The following is a 20,522-nucleotide window of genomic DNA, read 5'->3' on the forward strand; positions in this document are numbered from 1 at the left end:
ATTAATATTATTAACGTTATGAGGGAATAAACTTTGTAGGGGTACAAAAATGTTTTTGTTTTTCCCCTGCTCCATCAGGGGCTTGACTGGTCGTGAGTGCAGCAGACTGCTGCAGGACACAAGCCTGGATGCAGTTTACCTTTCACGACAGCGGCCACGAGCAGACAGAACTGGTGGTGACTCGACTGAGCAGCCATGAAGTATCCGGATAGACTGAGTCAAGTGATTCTGCGTTCAAGGTTGATGGCAAGAGACTTGTGGTGTCTTCATGAGTTATACGAACAGGGGTAGGGGTGCCATCGAGTTGTGGTCAGCGACATGAAAGGGCCTTGTGGCACTATTGAGGAACTACGATTGACATGAAAAGGCTCAGTTGCTCGACTGAGTACCGACTATCGATGTGAAAAGCCTCAATCTAAGAAAGAGACGCATAGTGCTTCCATGATGAAGGGATTGCGATTCGAATCGTGGCTCTGTTGGATGATCGCGATTGATAATAAAGGGCTCAATCCAATCAAGTGCTCACGATTGAGCTGAAGATGCTCCATTGTGACGTAATGAGCGATCTAACCAGGCCCAGCGGTTAGACGAGCAGTCACCCCAGACATGAGTAGGGCCAGTTAGTCGCTCGATCAAGCTCTGGCGATGAAACTGAAGCGCCTCAGTCCAACGACGACTATCGATACGAGCAGGCCTTATCTCAACCGAGCTTCTATGAGGGATGGGAAACTCGGCCAGTCGTGGTTTCTATGTTTGGTAGCTCAAGTGAAATGTCACCTTTGACACGTATCTGCAGGGTGGCTCAGTTGTGACTGATATGAATGGACTCTTTCCTGGCTCGAGTGAGCTTCCCTCAGGAACAGGCCCAAGCCAGCAGAGGGTATCTCTACCCAACCTCTCCTGTTTATTTTTGTAATGTTCTATTTTGTAACATTTCTCTCATGTAACGTAACTAAATCTATTGTACGGGGCTCTGACACCTTCGGGTAAAGACTGAGCTATATTAAAATGCATTAAATAAATAAATATCTGTGGACCGGCTCTGCGATTAGGGAGGCAAACGAGCCACAGGGAAAAGCCGATCAGTGGGCTAACTGTTTAGGGCGGGATACACATGCAGGTGAATGTATTTGAAATCCATGCTCTCGCCGGAATACAGAAGAGGACGTAGTCCGCTTTTTTTCAGCTATGAAGCAGTAGCTCTGTGGAACTCTCTGCATGGACTCTGTCAGTCTCCTAATTCTGTTCTTTTAAGCAAGATGCTAGAATGACACCTCGCTCAAGGAGTGGTATCTATACTACAGCTCCATGGTCATAAAGCGTATTAGGGGGCTGGAGCTGCCCCCTCCTTCCCACTGCTGGGCCTCCATATTTTCAGATATTTTTACCATTTCTTCTTGATAAGATTGGCACAGTAACTACTTTCATTCCTCTGGTCACTGAAAGCAGGAGACACCCCTCAGTGCTGGGTGCCCTCCTTGGAGAATCAGAAGAATGGAACAGGGTACAGAGACAGGAAGCTAGGGGTCAGGGAGTGTCTCAGGCGGTCAGCCTTGTATTTAGTGGGCTGTAGATCCAAGAGGTTGGCTACCACTGAATGGGCCTTCAAGAGTGTCCAGTGCGGTGGCAGCTCATGGGTGGGTGTCCATGGTTTGAGGGGGCCTGAGGCAAGGGATTCTCCTGGCCTAGCATCTGGAAGCTGATTGGGGCACAGCAATCTCCCTGCAATCTTTTTTTGCAGTTTTTATATACACAAGCTCGACCGGAAGGTATTCGAGCGCTTTACATGGGCACCGATTACATTGTACAAGGACACATTCATTTTTTGTAGGCACAGTGATATTTGTCCAAAATCACAGGATGTTGAGACAACTTCGAGACTTGATCCTGGTTCCTCAGTTCCAAAGTGGACAGCTCTGGCAGTTACCCCTGATCCTCTCACCACATCCTCTCTCTGACAGGAGGACACATCTTAGAGTGCACAAAGGTCCACCCAGGAGGGCTTTGTGAGCGCCTTCCCTGCGCCCTCAGATTCTTCCTGGTATCTCCTTCAGAGCCCTCAAGCATGATCTGCTGTTAGATATCGCCAAAGCCTGGTCATCCTTCAATTCCAGAAAGGACTGTACTTTGGCCCCCATAATCGTATGAGCTGCTGGTTCCCCTTCTAGGGCGGTGGCTGTTCTGCCCCATGATAACCAAGCCAGGAGGGTTGTGACGCCCAGGGACCCCTCTCTGAATGGCCCACAACACACCATGCACGTCTTGCGATGAGGTCTGAACCTTGTTTTCTGCCCTAGTGAGTCAACTTGGCGCAAATACTAAGTGGTGTCTTATCCCGCCTTATGGAAGCACCGGTCTTGCCACGAGCTGCAGCTACTCTCCTGAATCAATCATCCCTGAAACCTAGACTTCACCTTTTAGATAGCAGCTGAAAACAAGCAATGAAAATGCAGTAGGTCTCACCTTTCATTACGTTCAAGTCAATTGCTTTGCTAAGGGTATTTTATAGCAAAGCAAATGGTTTAAACTTGATAAAAGGCGAGACCTATTGCATTTTTAATGCTTGTGTTTTTAGCGTGCCCGGGCCGATTTCTAATTCCAATCCGTCCCTGGTACCACTGCCGGGGAGAGCTTCAAAATAAATGACAAATTACATAGTGTGCATGCGTACATTGACACGCCTGCGCACTAAAAGAGCAGCACACCGGGGAGCCTAGAAATACAAGTATTATGACAGAGTAGATAGTGCGCATGCGTACGATGACATGTCTACGCACAAGCGAGGAGGGAACCACAGATAGAAGCTAGCATAGTGCGCACGCGTACAATGACACGCATGCGCACAATAACACGCATGCGCACATGTGAGGAGGGAGCACCTACAGATGGGGAGTTGCTTGCGACGGCCGGCTATGGCGACAGCTTTCATGTATTAGTAGCGCGCCATGCGCCCTTTCACTGTGTCTACCCCCCCGCCCCCACCCACAAAGCACTCGCGGGACGCTGGCCACTTGTTTGCAGGAGTCTCGGGCGTTATCTCAGATTGCTAAGGCGAAACTTGATTACCGGCCAGCTTCGTGTTAGATTTACCACACACGCAGCAGCTCTCTCCGTCCCCAAACTTTCTCCTTTTGTTTTAAACGAACCGCAACACGATTCGAAGACAATCCAGGAGCGACAACCGCTGTTATTGCATCTGCCTTAGACCTAGATATGGTAATGTATTAAGTTTACATTTTCAGGCTACTTGCATAGACTGCATTCATTTCAGTGTAGTTGCCCAATTCTATTCACCAAGTTTATTATTCACAAGTTATTTATACGCTTTATACCCGCGACTCCTGTGTTTTGCCGTTTAAGCTCGAAAGTTAGTTATGTACACTAAGTCTCTTCCATCCTTCATTGTGCAAGCCTCATGCATTGCCACGAACTAAAACATTTAGGAGGAGCTTTTCCCTGTGACGAACTGGCTATCCAGCATTTACCCGTCCCATGGTAGTAATATTTAACGTCTTTCCAAAATGTATTTCCGTCTCAAACCGAACCTTAAAAGTGCTTGCCTATAAACTGAACCTCAGCGGAGAAGGTGCGTGGATTTTCCTCAACAATGGAGATGCAAGTTTGTTATAAGTACAGATATCAAGTGGTATATCCACATCGTATTTTTCAACAGTAACATGTTCATTGTTATGATTGATACTATTGTGATCTTTTGACACCCAGCTACAGGAAATATCTTAGCTGTGTTGTAAGTGTGCACAGTGGTTTGACTGTGCATAGTGGTGTGTGATTTGTTCCGTTTGATGCGGTGGCCTACTTGAACTTACTATTGTGTGCACAGTGTCTTCAAAGTACCTGGTATTTCTGCCTGGTTCTGCACTCTAGTTCTTGTACTATTTTGTGTGCATTTAATATACTTGCCAGTATGTTTACTGTTATCCAATCATGGAATATCTCGGCTGCGATTACTTGTTGTGCAGAGTGTTATCTAATGTGTTGTGCTGAGTGTTGTTGCTAGATGTGAGTGCTGTTAAGAGCACATCAGTGTTCACCTGTCTAATGTATCTGCACTGAGCTGGATGCACGCCATGCATTCTTTCTAATGTTTCCAGCCTTTAGTCTAGTTGTTCTCCCTATCTAGATCTGTCAGTTGCACAGATGTCGGTTGGGATCTTCTGCAAATTCGTCCGTTACTTTCCCATATAATTTACATTATACAGATGTCCGACTTGCTCCCCTCTCAGTCATATTGTAATTATTCTACCTTTTTTATGCTGATGTGTTGGAGTAATGGTTGATTGAAGTGATGAGGCTGGAACATGAAAGAGAAAGAATAAATGGTACAGAGCAGGAGAAAGGCGATGTTGTTAGATGCAGGGTAGTACTCCTATCGATCCTTATGCGCCATGGCCTTAATGTGTCAAGTGAACTGTGATTTTGTTCCCCTCCAACTTCGGTACACACTGGACCTCTTACTCTATAGCTAACTATGCCTGCCTGAATTTAGCTCATTAGTACTCGGAACCCTTGGCTAAGAAACGCATTGCGCAGATATACTGCATGCTGCGCCAGGGGTATGGAATTTGATAAAATATCCACTTATCCATGGAGCAGGCTTTTTTAATAAATCTACTTGTCCTGTAACAAAATCTACTTGTCCCCTTTGTGCCATGTAATGCGGCAACAAATTACGCAGCAATCTCATTATATAAGCGTTCTGGTATAGGCTCTCTGATTATGCCGGGGCTCATACCATAATAGTGTTTGAATACTAGCAATTCCCTTATGCCGCTATGTTTCTGCAGGTCTGCATACTGGGGCTGAAGGTAGTCGCAAGCAATAGATCCAGGGTTGGAATGCACTTTTTAGTCTGTGCAAACCTACTAATGTGCATGTTTTTAAGGGTTTTCAACAATTCTTCTCTAATCATTTCCCATACTGAGAACGGTTGGAAATTTACTACTGACAGTGGGCGACTTTAAAACTTCTTCCAGTGTTTGGGGAAAAAGTGGGTGGAGGAAAAGTGAACTTGAAAACATTCAGATTTTCGCATGAGCAAATTTACACCTGCGTATTTGCTCATGCTAAAATGCAGTTCACAAATATTTTCTGGGAGTACTATTTCTTGGCCTACTTCTGTAAATTCTTGTGAATTCATGGAAACTGTACATATGCACTTACTGCAGGGATATATACCATGGATGCACTTTTGAGACTTTCTTTAATAATTGGGCCTCTAATTAGGCCTGGCGTTAACCATGACCGTTTTTGTTTTTTATTCTGTCTCTCTCCGTCTATCAGCCAGTGTCCCTGTAAGTACCCAGAACCGCTGTGGCAATGAGTGCTGAGACAAACATTTTTTCGTTTCGCTTTTGCCAATGCTTGTTAGAATGGTGAGGAACCAGCAGCTTCCACACTAAGGTTTTACAAAAACCATGCCTAAACAACTCACGCCTTGACAAAACCAAAAGGCTGACAACCAATTTCAGACCCACTAGCTTTGCCAATGCTTGTTTATTTTTGTTTTCCATATTCGTATTTAAACAGGTTACACTGATTTTCCATTCTGAATATTTTTGGGAAATCCTAACATACATCAACATGTTACTAAATGATGCTGCAAAGATACGGTACCTAAAATATTACAGTAGTTTAGCTAAATGTTTTTTTTTCTTACATGCATTTTTTTTAACGTTTTATTTTGAAAGCAAAGAATCGTCACTCTTGCTTTGAAGCTTCTGCAAATATTTACATATAATCAGATAGCATTCTGGGTGCATTATACAGAGCCTCATATTACTAAACTTTGAACATGTGTGTACACTTTTATACTGGAACCACCGTCCGTAGTGCAGGCTGAGCTTAAAACATTTACTTTAGTGCTCACCCTAATAATAAAGGCTTTGCGTTAATGAACCATATATACAAGTTTGAACGGCATTAATACACATATTACCTTAATTGTAGGGAATGCCCTACCCCGATCCACAATGTGGTACTGTAAACTGGCAGCCAAAGGGTTTGTGCTGCTGGGGGTTGGGCCTACTTGTCCCAAGGACAAAATGCACATTAAAACTTGTTGCCCTTGACCCCAAACAATACGTCCCAGGCGTCGGGCTATAGGAATTCCACATCCCTGACGCTACTGGCTCATGTACCAGACCCAGTGCTGTCTTTCTAGTTGACATGTTAGTTGTATTTTATTTGAGACACAAAAAATCACCCCCAAAGGGGTCTCTATGTGCTGGAGTACTCTAAAACAGGACCGTAAACTCAGAAAAGAGCTCAAAAGAGCCATGTTTTGAGGAGTTTCTTGAATTGCGATGAGTCCGGACAAGGTCCCTTTTTTTTGTTCTCCTATTTGACCAAGGACGAGGGTGAAATCTGTCTGAAGGAAGATCTGGGTGTCATGTACCTTCAGAGTTCGTTCCACCGGGGAGCAGGCCTTAGCTGCTTTGCAGTTGATACGAGGTCTAGTGGCAACTACCACTAATCTCGCCAACTCCAGGAGCTTGTCTTAATCCTTGGACTAGACCGAACAAACAAAAAAACACATTCCAAGTCCCACCTGGACAGTTTATATTGTAAGTACATTTATTACAAGAGAAATAAAGAGGGCCCACCTTTTCTCTTTTTTGGGAGAGCCCTTCTGACAGTCTAACCTGGCTATATGCCTTGAAATATTTTGCCAATTTGCACAAGTGGGGGAGAGCTCAGAGACCCAATTTACAAAGATTTCCCTGCATGCAATAGACATTACATTAAATAACAAATACATTGTTTTTCCCCAGGACTGGTTTATCGGCTTCCTGGACCCCAAATATAACCAAAGGTAGGCTTACCTCAAAATCACAGCCCAGGATTTTTTTTAATACTTTACCCACATCTCGCCAGAAGAGCTGGATAGCTGGACATTTCCAAAAGTGGTTGTTAGATTTGGGGGTCTTCAATTGGCACAGGCAAGGTACTTGTGACAAGTCGGGACCCTCTCCTCTAGTCAGGACATGGGGATTACACTCCTAAAATTACCCCTGCTCACCCTCTAGGTTGCGTCGGGCGAGCAGTCAAGGCTTATTTCAGAGGCGGTGTAAGTTAAGCAGTAGTGACGACATACAGTAACCCAGTGACAACACTACAAATGGACACCACACAGGTTTTATATAAAAAATAAGTAGACTCTATATAGAGTTACCACAAGACCATAAACAACAAAAATACACACTATGATAACTTTAAGATGGTAGATTAAGCTTAGTTCAGTTCTTAGATGTGACCCTCTGCGTCAATGTACCTTAAGTTGCGTTATGCTTCCATGACCAGCAATGTCGCAGCGATGGGAAATGCGGCAAAGTTCAGATTCAAAGAAATAAAGACGTGAAGATCTTCCAGATGCGGCACGCTTCTCGGGGATGCGAGAAGCCTGTGGTCAGATGCGTGGACTGCAGCGGCGACACCCTTACGATGCGACGGCAACCGCTCCAGCGGCGACGCTCTTCTCCCACGATGCGTGAAGCTTCCGCACGATGCGACAACTACAGCGGTGACATCCAAGATGCGACGGCAGCAGCTCCGACGGTGGCGCGCTTCTCTGGGGATGCGAGGTGCTCTTGATCAATGTGGTGCAATGCGACAGTTCCAGCGGCGACACCCTCCTTCGGAGTTGCGTCTGCAGGCACAGCGACGGCGACATGCTCCGACCTCGTTGCGAGGCTCTTCTCTGATGCGGTGCAGTGCGACAGTTCCAGCGGCGACACCCTCCTTCGGAGTTGCGTCTGCAGGCACAGCGACGGCGACACGCTCCGACCTCGTTGCGAGGCTCTTCTCTGATGCGGTGCAGTGCGACAGTTCCAGCGGCAACACCCTCCTTTCTCCGGTTTTGCGACGGCAGGCACAGCGACGGCAACGTGCTTCTTCTCGTTGAGTCGCGCTTCCAGCTCCTTGCTACACGCAGTTCCTCAGAAGGCCCAATACAGCAGTAGGCACTTCCAAAAGAACTCTGGGGAGCTGGGGGTGAAGTCTCTTGTCCCCGAGACTTCAGCAGGAGGCAAGCTCTTTTCCAAGCCCTTCGAGATCCTTCACAAGTTGAAAGCAAAGTACCCAAAGTTCCTTTCTCCTTCCTTTGGCAGTAAGGCAAACACTGCAGGCTAATCCCCCCCCCCCCCCCCCCTTCCCCAAGCAGAATTCAGCTTGGGATTAGTCTCTCCTCAGGTTCCTCTCCTCAGTAAAGGTTTCTTCTTGTAGTCCAAAGGTGATCTAAGTTCATGGGAGCAGGGACCTAATATTTATACCCAGAAATCCTTTGTTCTCTGAGGGGAGAGGGGCCTTTGCCCAGTCCAAACCAGTTCTAAAGCACTCTGTTTACCAGACTACTCCTTTCCTTTCACAGTGCAGGGCAGAAACATCAGACTCCCCACAGAAGGTGGAGCCAGCATTGTGGAAGGCAAGTACAGTCCTGGAGCACTGTGTTGACAGGACTCCTTCTGTTCTTTCAGTGTGCAGGGCAGAGACCTCAGCCGCTCCCCAGGGGGTGGAGCCTGCATTCTGGAAGGCTGGCACATCCCTATTCAGAGTTTAGGTGCACTCCTCCCTCCCATCTAGATGCAGATCTCTCTATTCACCACTGGGTGACTCAGCCTGTCTCCTGGAATTCCCCAGCCCTGTCACCCACAGAAACCAGACATAGGAATACACAAACTAGCAGAGGCAAGTTTGAATGGTTAGACAAGCAAATACCTACTTTCTAAAAGTGGTATTTTAATATTCTGAGTTCAGGCATACTAAACTCGAATTTCTACCATGTTCTCTGAGCCTGTTAGCATTATAAAATGTAACAATTCCAACAGCCCCATGGGGGTTCCAGATTAGCACCATGCTGCCATAGTATGGAATCAATAGTCTTTTTAACCTGAATCCAGATTCTGCATGCTGTTATAAGCGTCTTTAATGTAATTGTTTTTGAAAAATGTTGCGTGCCCAAATTTATATAAGAACCATTTGCCTTGTCCTAAGTTACTTATTAGAGCCCGATATCTCATTGGCATATCCTGGGGGTCAAAAACCAAATCCTGGCGTTCATCAAGGTGACAATAATATAATTGGAAATCTGGGAGAGCTATGCACCTCTCCATCTTTTTCTTCCTAAGTTTTTTCCAGGAGATTCTTACGCTCTTAGTCCTCCATATAAAACTGCTGAGTTGTCAATGAAGTTTTTTAAACCATTGGCACTTAGTATATAACTCAGTTTAGTTTCAGCAAAGCAGATGCTTAGCACGTGAGTTTCCAAGCAGCCGTACTGGCCGCTTGGAAACTGTGCAAAAAAAAAAAATATCTGGTTGTATCTCTAGTCAGTCTCGGGTGCGCTGTGTGTGGCAGCGTCCTGACTGAATCTGACCGCAGCCCCTCAGTATGTCCGCTGTGACAGTAATTTACTCTGAATCGTGCACACATCAAATGTTTACATTGAAGCCACCGCAGCACTTGAAATTTTCCCAGCTGTAGTTAGGCTGGGACAGAAGTATAACCAGCCAGAAGGCTCAAAAGACTTTGTGATATCCACTAAGCCCTGAAGAAGTCGCAGGTCTCTTTTCCCGAACGCTGAAACACGTGTTGGCTGGAGTTCTCATCAATAGGAAATCATTAAAATGAGTCCTTTTATAATGTTTTGTTTCTCTTAATATAAGTCATATACTTGTTACACTGCATACATGTGTGCCAGGGCTTGCTAAGAATGTGGGCCCTTTTGGTTTATGCCTACTATGTCTCCTAATATCACAAAACAAGGGTCCAGAGCAAACTGACAAATACAAAAAAATATAGTATAGAACACAATGGTAACCATACAAAAAATCCTGTCCAGCCGGACCAGGGATTTATTTTAATAAAGAGATTAAAATTAAATACAAGTAGGTAATTTGAAAGTGAGGCACACTCCTGTGCCGTACTTGTGAGAGGGAAAGTAATAGTAGAAATGAAAGGGGGGGGGGAATAGAGTATGCAGGCAAAAGGAAGGAGCAACCTGGACACTTGTTATATCAATGAGATGGTGTTCTCCAGCATAGACTATACATAGCGGTACATATTAGTTACATGTATGTCTATTTATACAAGTCGACGGCGTTTCGATCCATTGCTCAATTTAAGGGATCATTATCAGGACTAAAACAGTCTAAACTTTGCCTGGTTAAATTCAATACGCCTCGGTCCCGAGGGTACTGGTTATATGATTTACATGCGGTGCTTGGATTGCTCGTAAAAACAGGATGGGGCAGCGGTAAAGCATTGATTGGCGCTCGAATACGAGCCAAGACGTTAAAATTTGCAGATACGATTTCCTCAGGTCAGGCGGTCTTACGATAAAGAGATCCGCGCTTAGCAGCAATTAGTCAGCAGGGGCAGCGAGGTGGCTGGAGACAATCCGGATGCTCGCGCTGTTCTGTTCTGAGAATTGTAACGTCTTGGCTCGTATTCGAGCGCCAATCATTGCTTTACCGGCTGCTCCATCCTGTTTTTACGAGCAATCCAAGCACCGCGTGTAAATGATATAACCAGTACCCTCGGGACCGAGGCGTATTGAATTTAACCAGGCAAAATTTAGACTGTTTTAGTCCTGATGATGATCCCTTAAATTGAGCAATGGATCGAAACGCCGTTGACTTGTATAAATTGACATACATGTAACTAATATGTACCGCTATGTATAGTGTATGCTGGAGAACACCATCTCATTGATATTACAAGTGTCCAGGTTGCTCCTTCCTTTTACCTGCATACTCTATTCCCCCCCCCCCCCCTTTCATTTCTTCTATTACTTTCCCTCTCACAAGTACGGCACAGGACTGTGCCTCACTTTCAAATTACCTACTTGTATTTAATTTTATCTCTTTATTAAAATAAATCCCTGGTCCGGCTGGACAGGATTTTTTGTATGGTTACCATTGTGTTCTATACTATATTTTTTTTGTATTTGTCAATTTGCTCTGGACCCTTGTTTTGTGATAATAGTATATACCCTTGGTCCCCAGCTACCCTTCGGGTCCCCCTTGTTTTTTACAAAATACTATGTCTCCTAAGACCTTGTCTAACCTTTTAGCCAGAAACTGTGAATAGATTTTGTAATCTGGGTTTAGCAGAGAGATAGGCCTATAAGATTCATATTTTTTTGGGTCCTTGTCCGACTTGCGTATTAAGGTATTCACTGCTTAACTCCATGTTGAGGGAAGGGGTGCTTACTGTGTATAAATGTTATTAAACATCTCTGTCAAGAAGGGGGTGATTTACTCTGCCAGTATTTTATATATTTCATTGGGTAGGCCAGTGATTCCCAATCTGTGTGCCGCGGCATCCCAGTGCGCTGTAAAAACTATCCAGGGGCGCCGCACACCAAACGCACATTTAGGGAACAACATGTATTTGTTAATCCTGGCGTATCAACAGTTTAGACATTACTTGTGGAGAAAGACACATTTAATTGTAGGGAAAGTCCACAATCCACAGAGGCAGTGCTCGCCTGCACACAAACAGGGAAATACTGCCGAGGGGCACAGTACCTACAGCGGCCGCCGGGGTCGAGCCACAGTCACTGCTTGTGTTTGTGAATAAAGCTCCGGTGACCTGGGCTGAATCTGGCAAGCCGGAGATAAATGAGCAGGCTGAGACGGAGGAGAAAGAAACCTGGGTGGAGCGAGGGGCTGACAGGAGGGGCTTTACAAGGGGAGCAGGGAGAAGGCACAGACCCTAACCGTGGAAGCCTTTACTGAAGTGTTAATTACATGTTGGGAACACAGTAATGGCTGCTATGGTAAAGCTGGAGACTGAATAGTGTGTCTGGCTAAGAGACCCTGGGTCTTATTTACAAGCCCTTTGCGCCACCTTTGCGTCCCTTTTCCCATGTTAAAAATGAGGCAAAGTTGGCGAAAGGGGCTTGTGAATCTGCCCCCTGCCTTTAACGCCTTCACTGCGGCGGCTATTCCGCCGCAGTGCTGAGGGGGCGGGGGCCGCGCCCATGCTGGTGACGGAACCGCTCCGTCATCAGCCGCGGTTGCGCTGCGCTCATGACTGAGCGGTTCCGTCGCGGCCCGCCCGCTCAATGGAACGCTCAGCGCAGGCGTGGAATCCGCGCCACGCAGGCGTGTCGAGCGGGCTGCGACGGAACCGCTCAGTCATCAGCACAGCGCGACTGCGGATGATGATGATGGAGTGGTTCCGTCTCCAGCAGGTGAGGGGTTAAAGAAACCTTCAGTGTACAGCAGCATACTCTTGACCTGTGTTTTTGTGAGTTAAGAATTCTGTGAAGCCTCAACATTAAATAACATAAGCACAAACTATTAAGGACAACAAAGACTGGAATAACACACTGACTAAAGTACTTCGTGTGCACAGATTCGAAGAGAACAGACAGGTACGTCCCTTCCCACTCCACAGAACTTGCTGTGTACACACAGGTCTTAGTTGCATGCACCTTAACCTCATGTTGTTTCAAATGGAAGCCCATTTGCAACATTTAAACATGCAAGAACATATGTATACTACTACATGTTCTTGTTGCCAATTGCGTTGCAGCAGTTGCATATAGATCATACAATGCCCACCATTTAACAATAAAACTTCGTACAAGCACTTTAAACATGAGTTTTCCCTTTAAAACAAATACGTTCAAAATCTTATACTTTAAAAAACTGTACTGATTACTGTTACATTTGGTAATTGCATGCTCATTCATTTGTGGTGCAAACTTGTGCCCGTAGTGTGCTCAACCCACTTGGAGCAGGGGCTCAGCGTTCTCACCTGATAGGTTTCTGAAGGGGATCACTTTCTGTGTCTGGTTCACACTGTTTACTTCTCTCTACTGTAGGGGCCACAGTGCCCCTGTGTTGTTTCTACCAATCCTCTTGTAGTAACACCACAGGGCAGTGAGTGACCTTACCCAGATGATAAAGATAACTAAGGGGAATATGTCCTGGAAGCATGCTGGTAAAGTGAATAATGCACTGTACTGGACAGTGCCTTTCCGTATTGGTTGTAATCGTATCTGAAGCTTTACCATAACTCACTGTGAAATATGCTGCACATAGTAAATTGTAACACATGCTACTTCACTTTTGGCATTTTGTGTTATTCAGTGTTGTAAATACCAGGTGTCCCTGTACCTGCAAGTTGAGGGTGAATGGAAGAAGGAATAGCTGTACCAGTGAAGTGCTTTAGTCCTTCCCTGCTAGACTAGGAAGGCTCTCTGAGAGAGAGGGGGTGGGTGACAGGATCAAGGGCCATACGCCACATTAGCCTGGTTTTGTGATTGCCACCACTCAATTCCATGCTTCCAGAATTTCACACGCATCATCATGCAACCTATACAATCGCACTATGCAGTTGAAATGCCACATTACTCTATTCATGCAAACAATGCAGTTTGTAGCATAAAGAAACATATGTTAGTGACAGAGCACCACGTGCACAAGCAGGCATATATGCAAAGTCTGGTGTTTAAAGCAATAGTTCTTCAAAACCCATTTGTGAGTGAAATGTCTACATGGAAGTACTGACCTAAAGGTCTTACCATGAACTGTCACACATCAAAGCCTACCACTGACACACTTTCCCAGACTCCATGATTATAATACCTTCATCGGCTTCATCCCAAATATTTTTCGGGAGAAAAATTGAAGTACTCCCGAGGCTGAGCTTACATCCCTCACCCGCCCAATAAAAGTAACATAATGGGGAGCCGTGGCCGACGGCTAACTGGTCAAGGGAGTCGTGGGTCCAAAAAGTTTGGGAACCACTGGGGTAGGCTATCGGATCCTGCGGCTTTCCTGTTCTTTAGGTGTTTTATAAGAACGCCTATATCTGTTATGGAGATTTCTTGGGTTTAGCCCTGACTTCTGATTAACGTCTAGGCAGGGGAGTTTGTTCTGTCTTAACCAATCTCTTATTTCTAATTGTGTCCCTTCCACATCGTCCGTATATAGCTCCTGAGTAAAACTTAGGAAAGCTTCCCCAATTGCATACTCTTCTGTACACTTAATTCCTGTTTTATTATTTACCACCTTTATCTAATTTCTAGCCAGGCACTGTCTCATTTTCCATGCTAATATCTTCCCACATCCTTCCCCATATTCGTGATTCGCCAGTTTACTAATTTCCCATCTCTGTTTCACTAGCCCCTTTAGATAATCAGATAAGACCCCCTTTTCCTCTGACCATTTGTTTTGTAAGTCCCCTTTTATTGAGGATTGGCAAGCTCACTTTCTGCCAATTTAGCAAAAGCAAAGCTTTTGCTTTCTGGGGCGAGACAACTTATGTTATCCCTTTTGGGGAATGTGGACAGCAGACTGTCACACGCTTCTCCTGCTGGAGATTTGACCTCGTGGGCGCGCACGCCCAGCCCGGCGCCGTGCACGTCCCCTGCCACAGATTCCCTGAACACACACATACACACGCAGGCAGGAAGGCACACACGCGCGCACCCCCCACTCACCGGCACCCCCCGCCGCACACACACAGGAGCGCACCTACACGCACGCACACATACAGAGACCCCGGCCGCTGCCACCGCCGCATACATACAAGCGCCCCCCCGGCAGCCGCCACCGCCGCATACATACAAGCCCCCCCTCCCCCACCAGCCCCACTTACCGCCATTCTAAACTCTTGCAGCCTCCGCAGGCCTCTCCCTCGGGCATGGGAGCCCCGCGTCACCAGCACTGCTTCTCTCCGTGGGCGCGTGCGCGGGCTTCCGAAGTAGGAAGTCCCGCCCCATGGAAGGTTTCGGTTTCAATCCTAGCAACTTGCCTTTAAACCCGATCTCACTCTTTTTTAAAACGGTTTGCTTCCTGTTAAATCAGTCGAAATTCCATTTGCCAGGAGGGTCATCGAGAAGAAAATCATTCACTTTACGTCTGCGCGTCTTTAATTTTAAGAGAAAAGCACTTTTTGTGTCTCCTGTAAATGAATCGTGTTGGACGTGCTTAATCTAGCCTCCTTGGGGACTTTTGAACCCACTGATCACGTGCTGCAGGCTCTCGGAAGAAAGTCCACAGCGTCGGACAAGGCCAGGAGGCGACGCCGGGGATGCTGAGCTCTGCGCGCCCGCTGAGAATGGAGCCCACACGGCTTCTGCTCCTGCTGCAGCTCTTCCGTAAGTAGCCAGGCTGAGGATATTGATGTGATGAAAAGAGTCAAATGTTCTGGCAGCCCAAATCCCGCTGGATCTCCGCTTTTAAAAAAGCTCAAGCGCTCGCGGCAATAGAAAAAAAATTTCAGCTACAGTGTTTATTTGATGAGGAAGAGTGACCGATCCATTCAACAGGTCTTTGCAAGGTCGGACTGGGACAAAAAACATATGTCTAGACACTAAACAGAAATTGGTCCCCATTAGTAATCGACATAGCTAACAAAGTCGCCCACATTTGCAAACATGGGCTGTTATATGTTTATTGAGTTGGTATTATGTTCGGGAGAACTGCCATTATCTCAATTAAATAATAATAATAATAATAATCCACATTTGTAAAGCGCACAATCACCCGTAAGGGTATCTAGGCACTGGGGGCCGTCGGGAAGATTAAGCAAGCTATTGCCCAGAGTCACATGGTGCTGGGCTAATCTGCCGCCGGCCCTGGGGATCGAACCGTGATCCCCCAGATTCCGGAGTCAGTCACCCTGGCCGCGGCGCCACACCTCTCCCCTCACTCAGCGTCTCAACATTTCAGTGCAGTATCTCAATGAGTCACTACTACTTGAGAACAAGGGTGACGTCAGAAGTGTGGGCAGTGCACCTCTCCAGGTTCAACAACCGTGTTGAACATAAATCTGTACATTTACAGCGGCAGCGCAGAGTTGATGTGCTCTGTGAAGATACAGGGGCCATTGCAGTACTGCAGTGCGTTTAGTTGGGCTGCCCCTCCCTTGTCAGCAGAACTGCTGCACTGTGACTGAAAGGGACAGCACTGACAGCGCTTCCCACCGGACTTCTACACTGCCTGGTAGGAAAACATCGGGTTTCAGAGACCCACGCTTGACATTTTATATTTCTTGAAAGTTCCTGCATAGTTTGTTCCTACTTTTGATTCCTTTTCTATGCATTTCTTAGGCTAAATATATGTTGTGTTCTACATTTCTGCTCCAATTAGTAATCATGGCAGATAGTTTGGACACCTTTCATTCAATCATTACTTGCTCTTTTGGAAAAAATGCCTCATCTTCTCGTGGTGTATTTGTTTGGATGTTTCAGTGACCGGTTTACCGACGTATTTGTAATATCAATACATCTCTAAGTCACATAAATACAACACGTATTGCATTACAAATGCTATAGGTGTCACATTTGCAAAAGTTAAAACTATTGGCATTGTAAATGACAAAGCTATTAATTTATCTATTTTCAAAACCAACACATAAATACAAAAATTGTCATTTGCAATACCAATAGCTCAAACTTTCCTAATGCGAGACCTATTGCATTGCAAATGCTTGTTCTTATAAACGGCTATTCTCATTATCTTCCCCCGGAGATGCACATTTTAAGCATCCCAGTGTGAGGGTGGGCCGAGTGTTCATTTTGTTTAAAAAAGAAGACCGTTTCCTCTTTCAGGGACCTTACTACGCCTGCGTCTTCTAAAAGGGTTCTGTCTAAAGTCCATCTTGGCTCTCCTATCGGGGGCTTAATTAAAATCTCCAGCTTAACCGCCACGTGATCAGATAAGTGTGACAGTTGATGAGTTACCTTGCCAATGTTATTAAGTTTCTGATCCGTCAAGAAAAAAACAATTCTGGACGCATGGGCCCACTTTTTATTTTGAAAAGTGTGCCCTATCTCCTGCCCCGCTTTCATTCTCCCAATGTCCACCAAGGCGATCAGATAGTGAACAAAATCCCTCATTTTGGGAGAGTTTACTGCTAGTCTAGGGGTAGATTTATCCCAAACTGGTTGATCTAGTAAAGTATTAAAATCCCCTCCCAGAATGATATATTTTGTTTCAAGTTGTTGTTATCATTCTCTGAGAGGGTCATCAATGTTTGGGCCAGAATAGGCCACAAAAGCATATCCTATATTATGGATTTTAACATATCTTATTTCCCATCTACCCCTAGCATCTGTTTTAGAACCCTCCAACCTAACCTGAACCGAAGTTTTTTTTTTTTTGTATACAACTGCCCCTCCCTCCACTTTACAGGCCTGGTTTGTACACACAAGATGGGAAATCCATCTATTCCTCTCTAGGATTCCCACCCATTCTTCACGGCGTAAATATGTCTGCTGCAGTAGAATAACGTCACTATTAGAAAGTCTAAGGAATTCCAAAATCCTCCTTCGCCTAGAGCTTACCCGTAAACCATTCACGTCCCAAGAAGTTATTTTTATACTATAAGAGGTAAAATGGCTCCTTGTATACTTACTGTATCAGCTAGGCTCTGACTCATTAAGCTTCATATACAAAACCCCATACCGTATATTAAATAAAATCGCCCCCAACGCTCAATGTAATCCACATGTTAGCCAATTATTAAAGCTGTATGTCTGTGCATCCTAGATGTTGGCTTCAAAATTTCTTGATCCCTTTATAGCCAAGTTGACATCTACTGTAGTGAGTACTGTTTTACCATGCCTTTGGGGAAATTTATCTTTTGTTACTTCTAGTGTCTTTGTATGCGCTGTACACACTGTGTATAAGCCATATCTGTTTAAGTGCAAAAAAACACAAAACAAATGTTTGGAATAAAAAAAATATAACAGCCTTGTTGACTGTATTAATGATGTGTTTCTGCGCAGTTTTTTTAAACAATACCTTTCTTTTGGCACCTATATTCTCTTTTCTGATAGCACACTTTTTTGTGTGCGAAGGAAAAAGCAATCATCCAAGACTACAGGCTGGCAAATGGAGGACCGGCTCGGAAAGAATGAGTTCTTCAGCTGGCAAGATTTCCGCACCTTCCTTGATGCATGGTGTGAGGTGCGAAAGGTAGTGTTCACCGTCCGACGCTGCGTTCTGCTCAATGATGATGGAGTGAGCCGGGAGGTGGCTCAAGCCTTGAAGTACAGCAGTGTGGACTTGGAATGTGGCAATTGTCCATTGAGGTAAGCTATCCTTCCCATCTGTTTGCAGATGGTGTGGTTATATCTAGGCTGTTTTGTTTTAAGTGGTCATTAGCATCACAGTCTGTTGTGATCAACTCTATTCTGTGATCTTACTTTGAGCAGCTTGATGTTAGAATTATGTTACTTGTTAGCACCACCTCTCTTTAAAATTGTGTCAATATTCTATGTAGTTATAATTTTGTTAATAATTTGTAGAGTTCACTTATAATGATTCTGTGGATGATTCCTTTCTCTCACCCATTGAAAAAGTAAATGACATATGACCGAGTTAAATTCAGTCACTAACCTTGTGTTCTTAGCATGGACACATTTGAACAATACCTACTTAGATGAGCTATCATGTCAAGCATGGCATCAAACTTTACTTCCTTTAAGATGCTCTGCCAATGACTTTAATTGTGCCTATGAGACCTCAAAAATGGTAATTACACATGTTTTGAGGGCAAGGAGGGTAAATAAAGTTGCAGTGAAAATAATTCCATAAATCCAGGTCAGTCACATACAATAAACATAGTAACCTTCAGCTACCTCATGGCCCCATAAAATTGCTTCAAATTGAGTTTTTACTACGATGGGTACAGCATTTTCGGATGTCCTTCACTTAAATTTGTAAAGCTTTAACCCCTTCCATGCGGCCGCGATTCTGCGCCTGTGCGGCAGAATCGCGAGTGGGCGGATTCATGACAGCCCCCAGCCGTCATCAGCACACGAGCACCATAGTGCATGACGGCTAGGGGCCGTCATCAGCATGGAAGGGGTTAATGGAGAAGCGATTTGTTGTCCACATTAATCTGTATTCTGGAAATATCCTTCAGTTCCATTGCCGGGGGTAGGAAGCTGACGCTATATATAGTGAACCAAAACAAATTACACTGTGTAAAGAGTAGAGGCAACCCTTATTAAAAAATTATAACAATAAATTCTCTTTTGTGGTAGTGGGTGAGCAGTGTAGGTTCAGCAGGTGGCAGTGCTAGGCATTTGTTGTATTCACAGAAGCAGTACATGACACACACTCGAGTAAATCCGAGACCAATTTTGAAAAACGATTTGTTTTTTATATTAATTATCATACCAAGAACATTATTAGGTAAGCATTTTAAGTATGAATTTTCACAGGTAAGTAAACAGTTCAATTAAATGCATCTTTATTCAGAAATTCTTCCCTAAGGGAGAAAAAGCATATGTTGCATACATGTATTGCTTCGCCCTCCCAAATAATAGAAATTTCCGCCCTCTCACACGGACGCACAACCGCGGCAGAGCAATAGGATTTCCTGCTTCTAAAAGGAGTTACATCAAAAGACAGCTTTCAGAATAATGCATGGGGTTTTTTATTTGTACAAGATTTTACCAGCTGTTATATATATATATATATATATATATATTACCTACTGGCGATAGCCAGTAGGTATATATAGTTAGGATTTTTTTCCTATGGGACTTTTGAAAATTCTATGTCTAATAACTTTGGCGTTTGTGGACGGAATCGGCTGAAATTTTCAGGAAAATGGCACATTTTGTTTCTGAGCAGCTCCTGAAAATTTGGGGGGGGTTCGTCAAGGGGGGGCCGAGAAAAAAGGGGGGTCCCAAAACGCGTTTTTCCCATGTTAATTTCCATAGGGCGGTTGGACTCACTTTTAGCCCGAACGGCTGAATGGATTTCCACGAAACTTGGCAAAATTGTAGGGACTGTTAGCCCGATGTGCCTTTGCTAGGTCTCAATATATGTGCTTCAGTGGATTTTGAGAAATTAACGTTTAAATCAAGATATATATCTGTAACAGCGCTCCGGGCAGCTATCCGGTTAGCGAACCTTTCGCGTATCGGAACTTTGCAAAGCGAAGCTGATTGGCTCTCCGGTGTCTGTCAACATTCTAAACAGTCCGGTGCGGCTGCCATCTTGTCTCTCGGTAGGATCGAGAGACAAGAGGAGGCCAAAACAAAGGGGGAAATGAAGGAAAGGGGGCAAGGTAGACCCCTCCTGACCCCCTAGGATTGATGAGGGGGATATTATAGAGCCACGCCGGGCCCCAAAAAAAAAAAAAAAAAAAATCCGATTTTTTCGCCGTAGAGACGCGTCTTGGTAAGCGAACCGGGCAGCTAACTGGGCAGCTAACCGGGAAGCTAACCGGCAGTGTAACGGGAGTCTGAGGAGTAGCTGATTGGCTGTCAACATTGTAAACAGTCCGGAGCGGCCGCCATCTTGTCTCTCGGTAGGATCAAGAGACAAGAGGAGACCAAAACAAAGGGGGAAATGAAGGAAAGAGGGCAAGGTAGACCCCTTCTGACCCCATAGGATTGATGAGGGGGATATTATAAAACCACGCGGGGCCCAAAAAAAAAAAAATCCTGAGGAGTAGCTGATTGGCTGTCAACATTGTAAACAGTCCAGAGCGGCCGCCATCTTGTCTCTCGGTAGGATCGAGAG

The 20,522-nt window shown here is 45.1% G+C and overlaps 1 protein-coding gene across 2 annotated transcripts in view; it reads left to right on the top strand.

The window, feature by feature from the left end:
- The first annotated feature begins 2,858 nt into the window (after positions 1 to 2,858).
- The window catches only part of LOC147701861 (uncharacterized), a 750,024-nt gene continuing 732,360 nt past the window's right edge, over positions 2,859 to 20,522 (top strand). For both annotated transcript variants that reach the window (XM_086930494.1, XM_086930495.1), the window contains exons 1-2: positions 2,859 to 3,216; positions 17,819 to 18,073. In XM_086930494.1, coding sequence (XP_086786620.1) covers positions 17,874 to 18,073 — 200 coding nt within the window. In that variant the 5' untranslated portion in view covers positions 2,859 to 3,216; positions 17,819 to 17,873. The remainder of the gene's footprint in view (positions 3,217 to 17,818; positions 18,074 to 20,522) is intronic.

This window comes from Lissotriton vulgaris, chromosome 7, assembly GCF_964263255.1.
Source record: "Lissotriton vulgaris chromosome 7, aLisVul1.2, whole genome shotgun sequence".
Lineage (NCBI taxonomy): Eukaryota > Metazoa > Chordata > Amphibia > Caudata > Salamandridae > Lissotriton > Lissotriton vulgaris.